The 12,816-nt window shown below is 45.2% G+C and overlaps 2 protein-coding genes across 2 annotated transcripts; both read left to right on the forward strand.

Moving 5' to 3' along the window:
• The first annotated feature begins 304 nt into the window (after nucleotides 1-304).
• On the forward strand, nucleotides 305-1,447 carry LOC118784431 (urotensin-2 receptor). Its single transcript, XM_036538665.1, has 2 exons — nucleotides 305-523; nucleotides 626-1,447. Exons 1-2 carry the CDS (start codon nucleotides 305-307, stop codon nucleotides 1,445-1,447), a joined length of 1,041 nt encoding a protein of 346 aa, XP_036394558.1.
• A 6,949-nt stretch (nucleotides 1,448-8,396) lies between these two features.
• On the forward strand, nucleotides 8,397-11,856 carry LOC118785160 (extensin-like). The gene is made up of 5 exons (XM_036539724.1): nucleotides 8,397-8,564; nucleotides 9,476-9,590; nucleotides 9,690-9,740; nucleotides 9,902-10,264; nucleotides 10,712-11,856. The coding sequence occupies exons 1-5, from the start codon at nucleotides 8,496-8,498 to the stop codon at nucleotides 11,845-11,847; spliced, it is 1,734 nt and encodes a 577-aa protein (XP_036395617.1). The 5' UTR covers nucleotides 8,397-8,495; the 3' UTR covers nucleotides 11,848-11,856.
• Nucleotides 11,857-12,816: the final 960 nt, after the last annotated feature.

Below are 12,816 nucleotides of genomic sequence, written 5' to 3' on the forward strand. Positions count from 1 at the left end.
CTTTGGATGTAGGTTTTAACAAACTATTTGGGTAGATTATGCTAACTCGTATATTCCTCTCCATCTTCCCTTCTCTTTTTCCCTCATTCATCTCCTACCATTCCTCACCCATTACCCCCAAATTAATAACAACTGCACCCCAATCCTGGCTAATTTAAACTATTCCCCTTTTTGGCAACTCTTAGTTCCCCTGAAAACCAACCCTTCCCCTATCCATCCTCTTACACTTGTGGTTATACCCATACTCTGAAACATAACCAATCACTAACCTTCATTTTTTACTGTTCACCTCCCAACCTTCTACATGGATCTCTCCAGTTCGATCCCCCACTCCCCCACTCCTGCTGCCTCCCACACCCTCCCTCTTCTCCCCAATTTCTCGCTCCCCTCCTCCTCACCCTCCCTGTCCCCTTCTCCGAGTCTAGCCTCCACGGCCCTCTTTTGCTCTGTGCTCTCCCTCATGTCTCTCCTTGGCATTGGGGGAAACCTCTACACTTTAGGGCTCCTATTGGGGCGACGCAGAGGGAGGAGACGTGGGGGACGCCGGTGCTGTTTAGGGTGGCCTTGCCATGCAAGCTCTTCTCCTCGCTCCCCATCCCCTTCCCTGTCCTCTTCCTCGTCCTCTGCTTCTTCATCTCTCCACCTCCAGGTGTTGAGTCTAGCCCTAGCGGACCTCCTCTACCTCTCCACCGCGCCTTTCATCGTGTACGACAGCCTGGCCGCAGACTGGGCCTTCGGGGAGCTGGGCTGCCGGCTCCTGCTCAGCCTGGATCTCCTCACCATGCACGCCAGCATCTTCACGCTCACTGCAATGAGCCTGGACCGCTACAGGGCTGTCGCTGACCCACTGGCAGCCTCCTCCTCCCCATCGCCAGGCCTGCTTCGAGTCGCCTTGGCCTGGGGGTTGGCGCTGGCCCTTAGCCTCCCCATGATGATCACTCTCCACCTGGAAGATGGGGAAAACCAGGAGGGCAAGCTATGCGTGCCGGCCTGGGATGAGCAGAGCTCCAAGGCCTACATGAGCGTTCTCTTCTGCACCAGCATCCTCGGCCCAGGACTGGCAATTGGGGCACTGTATACTGCTCTGGGCCGCCTGTACTGGGTCTCCCAAACCCAACCTCCCTGGGCAAACACAAGCAGCACCTACCCCCCCCGCGCACCCCGCCCTAAGGTCCTGCTGTTGATCCTGGGAATAGTTCTGGCCTTCTGGGCCTGCTTCCTCCCCTTCTGGATCTGGCAGCTGCTGCCCCTGTACCAACCAGAGGTGCTGAGGTCTGTCCCCACCAGCACTCAGGTTACCGTCAACAGAGTACTCACAAGCCTCACTTACGGGAACTCCTGTGTCAACCCCTTCTTCTACACCCTGCTCACCGGCAAACGAAAGCGCTCCAGGCAGACTCCCACGGCAGGAGCCCAGCTGTCCCCCAAGGGGAGTTCAATTCATTGATGTCTAAGAGCAAGACACTACTTGAAACCCCCTCATTGGCAGAGAAAGTGGGTGTATTTTTTCAGTGCCATCTTGGTCCAGCTGCTCAGTGATTCTAGAACCTTCTCACAGTGGTGAGGAAGTGTCTCACTTTTGGGATTCACAGACACAGTCTGAAGAAGTACTCCTACTTCAACCAATGGGAACAAGGCTGCATAGAGACATTTTAATATTTCTTAAGTTTATGATTCATTCTGACTCATTCTCTGAAATATAGCTGTCAGTGTGGGCAAATACAAGGATGTTAAGGACAAAGAGAACTACAGAAGTAGTTACTTCCATTTTCAGCCCTATTTCCTTTTAACAAGGGACCATACCAGGTTTACAGTTCCTGCACTTGGTATAGTTTTTAAAATGATCCATATTTCAAATTTCATAGCAAACACAGACAATTTTGCTGTGTTTTTCATCCACTGACTAACCAAGACAGACTAAACCCAATATCCTTGAATGTCTGGAGGGAGTCATGCTTACACTACAGCTCCAGAGGAAGCTCAAAGGCAGAATCTAGTCTGTATACCGCTGTACATCCCAACCGGGAACTGACTCATCATTACTCCTTTAAACATGTCAACTGTGTGACTGGGGTCCACAATTGGTGAGGCTTCATGTGCCTGTAAAGGAGTTAGATGACACCCGTACGTTATGACTTATGGGAGACGTAGTTTGTGTGTATTCTGAATTGTTCAATGGTCATCATCCAATTGTACAGCATCAGGTCTGATGCTTGTATCATCATGTACTTCTACATAGGTGCTGATGAGGAAAGTTAGCTTTAAGAATTCACAATCCATTTCCTGTGATCCATATATTCCTTTTGGTATGGAGGGCATGGGGGATAAAGGATCACAATTCTTTCTCTTTACTTTCAAGACCAAACAGTTCCTCTGTACTTATAAGGTGCCTTCATTCATCAGGCTATTGAAACCATTTTTCTTCAAAAATATGTGTTTTTGCATGTATTTGAATTTTTATGATAATTCATGCAATATATTGCATGGTGATTACACAGTTATGTTTGTAAAGTTTGATCAATATAATATATAATCAAAAATAAAAAATAATGCTTTATATACTTCAATATAACTAATGATTTGAATTTTTGGGGGTTTTTGGGATTCCTGGCTTGAACCCGTTTGAACTGCCAAAGAACTCTAAGTTGCACTGCAGATAATGGTTTGTCAGTTTATGAGAACAGCAGATGACAGAACATGTGGAGACTACAGGCCAAACGTGCTGACTAGTCAGGAAGATATTTCAGTTTGCATAACACACACACTTTGTTTGTGTGTCTGTGTCAGTGAGTCTGAGATTTTGTGTCTTTCTCCTGGGCTGTTTGTATGGTCGTGTTGGATTGTCTACTTGGTTTTGTGCATTGGTGAGTCTCGGCCTGTCTGTGTGTGAATGGCTTTACTGTACTGTATTAGGGAACCTGCTGTTCTTTGACGCAGATGAACAAATATTGTTGTTTGACGGAGCGAAGTGAGGTGGGGGAGAGAGGGAATGACTGAGAGGCTGTGGTCAGAAATATGGGTCAGAAAATAAATGCAAATAGAGAAGGAGAACAATTGGATTCGTAAAGTCAGACAGCAAGGTAAATAGACTTAGTACACCTAAAGTTTTTCAGTAGAGTTTAAAAGAATGGAAGCAGAATCAACACATTTAACTCATAGCAACTCTTTTCTAGCAGAAGAAAAGACCATTTGTTATGTTATAATTTAGAGTGCACTCATCCAAAATGAAAAGAAAAACATTTTTGGAGGGAAAATCCTTGATTACTGTAAATTATAAATGAGGCATGCACTTCAGGAAAAGATCTACAGTCTTTACTGTTTTTTGCATCTAATCAATGAAAAGCCTTGACCAGCCCGGCAACTTGACCTAAAAGGGTTTTGAACATATACGCCATGATTACTTATTGGAGACTGGAAGGAGATGTGGTCTGAGCACATATTAGAAGATGTATGTAATACATACTGCAGAACAATTCAATTTAAAGATATTCATTTGAGTTCATGAGAGCTTTAGGTTTTTTTTTAGCTGCAACTGGTAGAAGCAGGCCTCTAAACGGTAGCGTCCCTCACTGGCCAAATCACTAAGTGTGTAGCTCCTGCAGTAACAGGGACCTCACTCCAGTGCAAACAGTTTAGCAAACTTATATCCATTGAACAGTGCCTGTTCAGCCCCTGTTATGAGTCTCCTTTAAGATAGATTCTTTTTTCTTCTCCATGCCTGCTTGTATGTCACACTTCAATGACTGAATGTTCAGTGAAATTAAAACACATATATTTATTCAACTTAACAAAATATTGGAAAAGATGGTTGCCAATACGTCTTTCGTGAAAGTTTACATTTGTGGTTACTTTGCTCCAATGATAATACCACTTCAGCGTTCAGTAGACATTTTTTGAAGACTACAGGCTTGTCCTTTGGGAAAATGCTAGAAAAATATTCTCTTCTCTCGAACGTCATTTTGTGTTACCTGAGCGTTTCATAAATCCTCCACATATCCATTTCCTGGAAGTCTGAGTATCTTTCCATTTGCAGCAGCTCCCCCCTAAACAGCACCCCCCAGCTCCGCCCGTCACCACGCCTACCCCCACCCTCACGCCCTCCTTTCTTCCAGTGTTTGTGGCTGAAGCAGGTGCCCCTCCCCTGGGCAGCCAGCTCAGGAAAGTCCCCCGCTGGGCAGACGAGACTAGGCCGCTGATCGGGCCAAGCACATGCTGTGTGAGTATAAGAGACTCTCTTTCTCCAAGACACGCACGAAAAAACGATCCCTCCACTCCTCCTCCGTGTCTCTCAGAGTTTCAATCTCCTCATCTGTTTTCCCTCTCGACCCCCCTCTCTCACTCACTTTCATCCTGCCTGACTTCATGGTAGATTACAGTCAGAGGGATAAGAGTCGGTGTAATAAATATTGTACAGTACAGTAGATAATTAAATTTTAGCGGGTCGTGACCTGTTCCAATTTTAATCATTCAGTTGTAACAGGTCTTCAATCAATGTTTCAGGCTTTAATCATACAATGCGCACAGCTCCATAAATATGAGTGTGGCATTGACTCTTTTTCAAAATTGTTAGTATGATTATTAATGTCACATCACTGATTCTTGAAGGTCATGATGATTGGCTTCATTAACCAATTTTGTTCCACAATCCAAAAGTTAAGCAAAGTCTTCTCTTCACTATCCCTGAGCTGACAGCAAATACAAACCAGACAGTGTGTCTTTGTCAGCTCCATACCTTCCCCACCACAAACCATCATCTGCCTGCCACGTCCCCCGTTTTCACGCCCCTGTGTCAGCCGCCAAGATCAGGCAAGCGCCTGGCTTGTGTGCCTTGAAGGCCGGAGGTTACATAAACCTACACAGACAGCTTAGTTCACACACTGGCTCGTACTTGGAAAACTGTAAATATGCCATGTCAGTACCTCTCCCTCTCTCACCCTCCCTCTTTCCCCCCCTCTCTTCCCCCTTCTCCCTCTGTCTCTAGCTGTAGTTGTCATAATCCTTTTAATTTTATGTAAACGTTGTATTAGGCATTTTGATCAACCATGAAAACCATGACAACTTCTGGAGGCCACAGTTCCTATGCTTATTCTTATACCAACAATTAGGGCTGATTATCTGCAATGGTCAGGAAACAAGGCTAGGAGGTTCTTATATGACTCCAGGGTGGAGCCAGCAGGCTCTCTTGCACTGGTCCACCACAACCACTCCCCAGGCCCTCCCCTGCCTGTATGAACAGGAGGAGTGACATGTAAAGGTACATGCAGAATTCAATGGTTGAAAAGGTATAGCACAGCATCTTTAGGTCAATGTCTGAGGTGTCCTACAACATCACACAGGCTTGCCTGAAACCAAAGAGCACCTCTGTAAAACACTATAAACTCATAAAACCACTCTTACATGCAGTGCCTCTGTCCTGTGAGTAAACTGCCACGTGTGTGCGTGTATGGCATGGAACTGGTTATCGCACCCCAGGATGTGATTCAGATGTAGCTGTGGTTTTTGTAGATCTAGCGTCATTTGCCATGCTTGTGTGACTGTGTGTGTTCATACGTATGTATGTACAGTATCTATATATAGGTTGTGTGTGTGAGAGAGAGAGAGAATAAGAGAAAACAGAGAAATGAAATATTAGACGGAGAGAGGTGTGAATAAACTGCAAAGGTTGGATCCGTTTGAGTTTAACCGAAAAGCTCAGTGCTCCGTGTTGGGCAGTGCTGCCCTCTTTATGTATGTATGTACGCATAATGTAGGTCACATAACATAGGAGCAAAATAAGGAACGAAAGAAAGGTAATGATGACGTTTATAGAATTGAGCCCATTATGAAAATATGATTTCTAAGAATTAGATTACCTAGATAGCTGTAGATAATAGGATGCACACGTACAGACATTTATATTTCAGTATATATAAATATTACAATAATAATTCTATGTCTTTCTCACTCTTCCTGATGCTGTAAGTATTCTCAGTCCAGCACTTGCCAGAGCACTGCGCCTTCCTCTTCCAGCTGTCTAGCAATCTCCTTAATCCCTTTGCATCAGGTTAACCTTTTTGGTGAGCTGCCTCACCCCCCACCCCTGCCATATAACCTGCCTCCCCCACTACAGGGCTGGCCTCCCTCACTTGCTGGCCTGTTGCCCTCACCCCAGGTCTGAACCCAGAAATCCTGTATCAGAGGAGTGTTTAAGAAACAGAATAAAAAGAGTCATATTAGCATATATTGACTAATATTTTTATTTCTTGTGTTCTTCAGTTGGAGGGTTCTATATAGAGCACAGTTTCACAAAGAACAGTGTAGTGCTTGGATGGACCTAATAGCAAATCCAGGATGGCTCTGCCACATCTCTGTAGCACTGACATCAGCAATGCTATTATTCTACCCCCTCCTGTGGGCAATTGAAGCACTGCAATTGTGAATTTATTCATGAAACTTTCATCATTTTTTTAAAACCAAGTGTAAGGGAAGCTGTGTGTCATGGCAATGATGATGATGACAAAGCAATTTCTATATTCCTGGAAAAGTGTGCAACATAGTTGACATTATGTGTAAATTTTTGTTATTTATTTATTTACATATGGAGGTATTTATTTAATTTTACCAAATACATTCACTTGAAATTGACTGTAGCCATCTAAAATATATACAGTATATATAGTTCTTGGTTAGACAACCTGCCCAGGTCAAATATTAAGATCACTGAGGCCTTTGTTTTTGAGCTGACAATCTCTTATTTTAGCAAATGTCAAACAGAATTTTGATGAAACTGCACAAAAAATATATTTCCATAGATATTAGCCTACATATACTGACCAGATGTCCAGCTTCTGTGTGTCTTCTGTCTACCTTTCTTCCTTATTTATTAATGTTCTGTTGGTAACTGGAGGCTCCAGCATTGTCTGTGGGTTGGTCTATCTTCATTCACAAACTATAACAAAAGGACATAGGATTTTCAGCATTTAAAGCTGAATATCTGGCCATTACATACAAGATCTTTTTCTTTCCCCTGCAGTTCCTCAGACACAGGTTGGTCTTCAAGTCACAGACCCAAGTTTTCAGAATTGTTTTCTAAATTAACCACTTATCACTTGATTTTGCACACAAAAATTGTCACACATTTTAATTTTCTCCAATATTTGCATATGGCATAAGCTACTTTGTCATTGTGCAAAAATAAAATTAAAACCGGTAGAAAATCCTTAGCACAGCAGGAGAATCTCTTCTCTTCTGCTGAACCAGCGTTAGAATATGTATGTACTATTTTCCCATTGGTCAGATATCCTATGATTTGGAACGGGAACATCCTCATTTCTTTCCAGTCATTCATTTCAGTAACTAACGTCAGTCATTTTGGTTGAGGCTTCACTGTAGTCTAAACCAGCTCATTTGTGGTGAAGTATGGCTGTCGATGGGAATGTGCTTTATGGGTGTTATACACACCAAACAGGTAGATGGCGATATAATATTGAATAATAAGAATAATGTTACAGAAAGGCCCTCTGTAATGCCATTCTCTTCGTTTGTTGCAAGGAGCCCGACTGCGTGAAGGCAGCGGCGCAACCCCTGGGACACCATTTTGAATGTGAGTAGCTGCAAACTTCTCTGTTCCACTTCTGATGTTGTCAAATGCAAATATGCCGTTGACTTACAGTATCTTTGTCAAATAAAGACTACTATCAAGCTGGATAGCCACCTCTCTTATATACATAATGTTATCTCACCGTCTAGAGACATGGCGAAGATAAGGGTCTACCTGAATATTGCATACAATAGCTAGCTTGTTTTTATAGTTGGCTAGCTAGCTCGTTGACAGCCAACAACAGGCTAGCTGGTTCCTCTTGTCCAATTGACAATTTCGTTTAGCCAGCAGGCAGACACGTTCTTTCCCATAAAGAGATCAAGCATGCACACCTTGCTTTTGTGTATTCGCCAGCAGTTAAAATTTGCTAAACTTAGCTACCTAGTCCTAGCTAGCTAGGTAGCCAGTATGCAAGCAAAGGTGAGTTCTTCCTAGTAAGCATTCATGAGTGAATTTTTCATGCAGTTTGCCACTTAGATAGATGGATGTTAATATTCTCTCGGATTTAGATGATTGTTATTACATTGGCATCCTGTACACAAGTAAATGGAGTGTTGTGATTAGTACTTTGACTTATCGTAACGTTACTTATTTGCTATCTCTTGCTAATTGGCAGCAATAGTGTACGTTACTGTGTATATCCAGCTGTCTAACGGGAATGTCTTTACGGTTGAAATGAAATAATTTCGCTTGTTAGCTTACCTTAACACACATACTTTGGCATCATGGACAGCTTGCTAGCTTACACATCAGATGCCTGTCATTTAGATGAAAGCTATGGTAATCGATTGCAGTTTCACCAACAGAGCATATGGAGAGCAACTATCCAGTCATAACTAACGTATTTGACACGGATTGGTGCAACCACCTGTGGGTAGACGCAAGCCCAGCGTCTGCTCCTGGCAAAGGTGAAACCATGGAGTCTCAACACGTGAAACTTCATCAGGGAGGCTCTGACCCTGGATATGTCAGCTTTAAAAACGAGGTAAAGGCACGCTTTGATTCACCTAAAACATTTTAAAAATACCACATGGTAATGTTTTCCAGGTAGCTGATGTTTAATAAGGTGTCAAAAATATGAGTAAGGTGTAAATTCTTTTTTTACACACAGTCCCTGGATGAAATGATAGTTGGCCATATGCTCATTGGCTGGAAAAAAAGATGGCTATAAATAGAAATTCAGAGGAGGTTGCACACCTCCTTGGTCTAAGTCACTGATTCCCAGTCCTGCTCCTGGGGGCCCCCTGTCCTGCATATCTTCTATCCTTGCTGCTTGATTAAATCAGGTGTGCTCAGCTAATCAAAGGTGCCACTGATGAGTTCAGTCAGGTAGGTAGAGCAGGGAAAGATGGGAAAACGTGTGGAGCAGGGGGGCCCCAGGAGCAGGTCTGAGAAACAGTGGTCTGAGTGACCGCCCTCATGTCTTCTGGAAAATCTTCAAATTGCAGAACTTGAACATGTTTGCTGGAGCTCAAAGGTTCACCAGGAGACCCGCAGTGTTCCCTTCACAAGCCTCTTGGCACAATAAATGACTAAATGTCGTTTTGACTTTCTGAAAATACTAATTTGATTTGTTTAATCATGCACTTTGCTTTGAAACATCATTTGTCTAATGTGTGATTTGGGTCAGAGTGTCAGACAGTGAAATTATGCGGCCATCCAGATACTACACACTGGGCTTCTCTGCCTCACAGGAGATTTCCTCATTTTTGCTGCCTTTAAGAGACTTATCGCGTGCCGTATGCATTGGCTATCGAATACTTTTCGAATGTATGCAGTCTAATATGTAGTGTTCAGGATATTGTGTATTCTTGATATCAGTATGTATTTTCATAAGCTTTCTGTAAAACCCAGCTTAAAAGCCTATTTACAGACTACAACATTCCTGTACTGCAGCCAGAACATGGAGAGCTGCTGATGGAAGACGTTCATATTCCTTCAGAAATGCAGATTGTGGGGAACTCTACTTCATATCCTCTTCAACCAGGCGGCTTGCAAAACAGTGGCAAAAGTAAGCACACACAGCAGGGCCTTTGCATTATCCTTTGTGAAATCCTATTTGCATGCATTTTAAAAATAGCCTACTGCATAATTTGTATCCACTCCACAGATGCCGTTAGCCAGCGTGACTTGCAGGGATTACATTTTCACGCAAATTCAGGTACCCATTTACATTCTTGTGCTACCTCTTTAACCTACGCTGTGAGTACTTTGCCTTAGTGAAGAAAGGCAACAACAGAGGTCTCTACTCCCAACATTTTTTTTTTTTTTTTTTTTTTTTTACAACCGTGATTATAATGTTCGAATCCTCACCTCTTCCAGACAGCAGGAAGTCCCGCGCCCGCTTCACGCGGGAGGAAGAGAGGGCCCTCCTGGCGGGGGTGGTGGAGCGCTGGGACGAGCTGTACGGGTATCAGAGCCAGGCCCTCCCCCGCGGCGCGAAGACGCGCATCTGGAACGACATCGCCGCGCGGCTCTCCGGCTCCTCCAGGGAGGTGAGGGACGGCGAGGATGTGCGCAAGAAGTGGCTCTACACCAAACTGACGCTCAGGAACCGGCTGCGGGCTGCCAGCCAGCTGGGCCTGGGCGCGTACCCGCCCGACCTCAGCCCCCTGGAGCAGCGCGTGCTGGCGCTGATGGGGCACGACAGCGGCGGCAGCGTGGACGCGCCGGACATCGGCTTCGGTAAGCGTGGAGGGGCGCAGACCCGTCCACCGGTCGGTATTCAGGGTTGTGTCAGCGTAGCGTAGCGGTAAGGAGCAAAAGGTTGCCGTTCCGATTCCCCGCTGGGGCACTGCTGTTGTACCCTTGAGCAAGGCATCTAACTCAGAACTCCATCAGTAAATATAAAGCTATATAAATGGATAACATGTAAAAAACTGTAACCTGTATGTAGGTCGCTCTGGGGAAGAGTGTCTGCAAAACGCAAATAATATAATATAATGTGTCAGTCTCCTTTCACTTTTCATTCCATGCTCCTCTCAATTCCTTGCCTTTAGGAATTACTGAATTACTTCAGTGACTAAATAAATGTGGTTAGAGATTATAATATAATGTGCTTTACAGTTGTCGTGAGGTTTCCGATTATGCCTGCAAGGTTGTTGGTTTGACAGTGTCGCGTCTGTCTCCTAGGCCCGGTCTCCGGGGAGGATATCCGGCCCCTCACCCTGCAGGGAGCAGAGGACCTGGACACCGTCGGCTCCACCAGCGACACGGAGGTGGACGGCAGCCAGGATGAGCCGCAAGAGGAGTCAGCTCCTCCAACGTACATTACTGCTCCTGCTGCCCCTGCCTCCGTCCCCTCCCCCATCTCCACCACTCCCTCCACCTCTGCCTCTACCTCCAGCTCCCAGCGAAAGAACGCCCGTCCAGAGGACCCCCTGGCTCCCGCCCTGGCAGCGATCAAGAACCGGCAGGACAGGTCCATTTCCCTGTACAAAGAAGCCATAGCGGTGTTGCGCTCGCTGGCCGCGGACGTGCGCAGGTACGTGGACTACATGCTCTCTATGGGCGTGCCTGAGCACACGCCCGAGGGCGCCTCGCGGAGGGAATCGTCCTCCAAGCAGCCTAGCACGCTCACGAACACCACCCCCCAGCCAGCGGGATCCTCCAGGCCTCAGTCTCCATCCCCATCGCCCAACCTGGCTCCTCCTGCGCCCCAAGTGCCAACACCAGTGGAACAGCCCCCCTCCGCAGCCCCCACGCATCCGCCCACACACCCCAGCGCTTCCTTCTCACGGACTGTCCCACAGCATCCCAGCTCAGCCCCACCCCTACCCTCTTTCCCACTAATTTGCTCTTATCACATTATGCCTCAGTTCCCCACCATGTCCTTCCCCGCATATTATTCAGGTCCACAGTCTTCTACGCACCAGTTTTCCCCCCAGTCCAACCTAACCGCCACACATCCACCCACGGCTCCTCCCGGCTACCAGTACGCGCCTGCGGTCACGCTGGTAGCCCCTCCCACTTTCTACCCTCCACCCTCTCCTTTCGCAGCCCCCTCCGTCTTCCATGACCCGCCCCCTCCCTCGTTCTACCCCGCACCTCCCAGCGCTCCATCCGATCCGACTCAGTCGCCTGTGAACTGTGCTCCTTTCCTCAGCTCCCATGCATCTCCACAGAACCTCAGTTCATCTCCGATCTCCGGCTGTCATCCTTACCAGAAGGCAGCGTGGAGGGGGAGAGGCGGAGGCTTGGTGCGGAAGCGTTGGGGTCGAAAAGGAGGCTGCTCGTACCCCTCAGGCAGGAGCAGAGAGCTCTGCTGAAATGGACAGCGTTAGCCAAAGTGAATGTGGAAGGATGTCTTTGAAAACCATTATGCGGATATATCTGATATGCAACTGCAGCTTTTTTTTTTTTTACTGTACATAATCCTTTTTTAACACAAAGATTGTGTATTTAAGACATTTTCCCATTGGTGCTAATAAATGCATGACCTACAATTATCCGTCTTCCCTCTCATGTCAAATACATTGTATACAGTTAAACATTATTTCAGGTATAATCAACTGACACTTAGATTAAACCAGAAAACTCATAGAAACCAGATCCTAAAGAGTTGTTTCAGTTCTAATATATTCACCAGTCTTCACCTGTAAATGCCTAGGGGTGGTAAATCTGAGTAATGATGTAGGGTTATTACACTCAAGTATATTCATGACATACTGAATATGTTTTTCATGTTTTAATATCGAACAAAGTCGTCACAGGATTGAATTCGACTTTGTTTGAACTTTCAGAAAGTGCTGCAGTTTCTGCTTGACGTTAGTTGTTCTAAAATGTCTAGGGAAATGCTTCAATCTAGCATCACTTGAAATTTTAAACCACACTGATAACACAGTGGCTGTTTCCAGCTTTATCTTTCTGTGATTTATTCCACACAATAATTAATACGCCCTGTTCCCAGAAAACCCCATCAATATCCAGGCCACAATGTCACTAAACTATAAAGACTCCTGATTTTTCCCCTCACTGTTCCATGTAACACTGTCGATCTTAAAGTTATAAGACAAAAAGCAAAGGTACTTGTGTATCGACAATGCTACAACTAATACTGTATATATGCCTGATTACTGGACTTAAATGCATGTGCACATGAAATGCATATGTCCACATTTGTAATAGATTAATTAGACATGTATACATGTAACTTTTCTAGATTCAACTGCTCATTCATAATACTCCCACTGTTTAAGTACCATATATTTTAGGGACAGGGCTTTGTTCTGTGAGAG

This window comes from Megalops cyprinoides, chromosome 10 (genome assembly GCF_013368585.1).
Source record: "Megalops cyprinoides isolate fMegCyp1 chromosome 10, fMegCyp1.pri, whole genome shotgun sequence".
Classification (NCBI taxonomy): Eukaryota; Metazoa; Chordata; class Actinopteri; order Elopiformes; family Megalopidae; genus Megalops; species Megalops cyprinoides.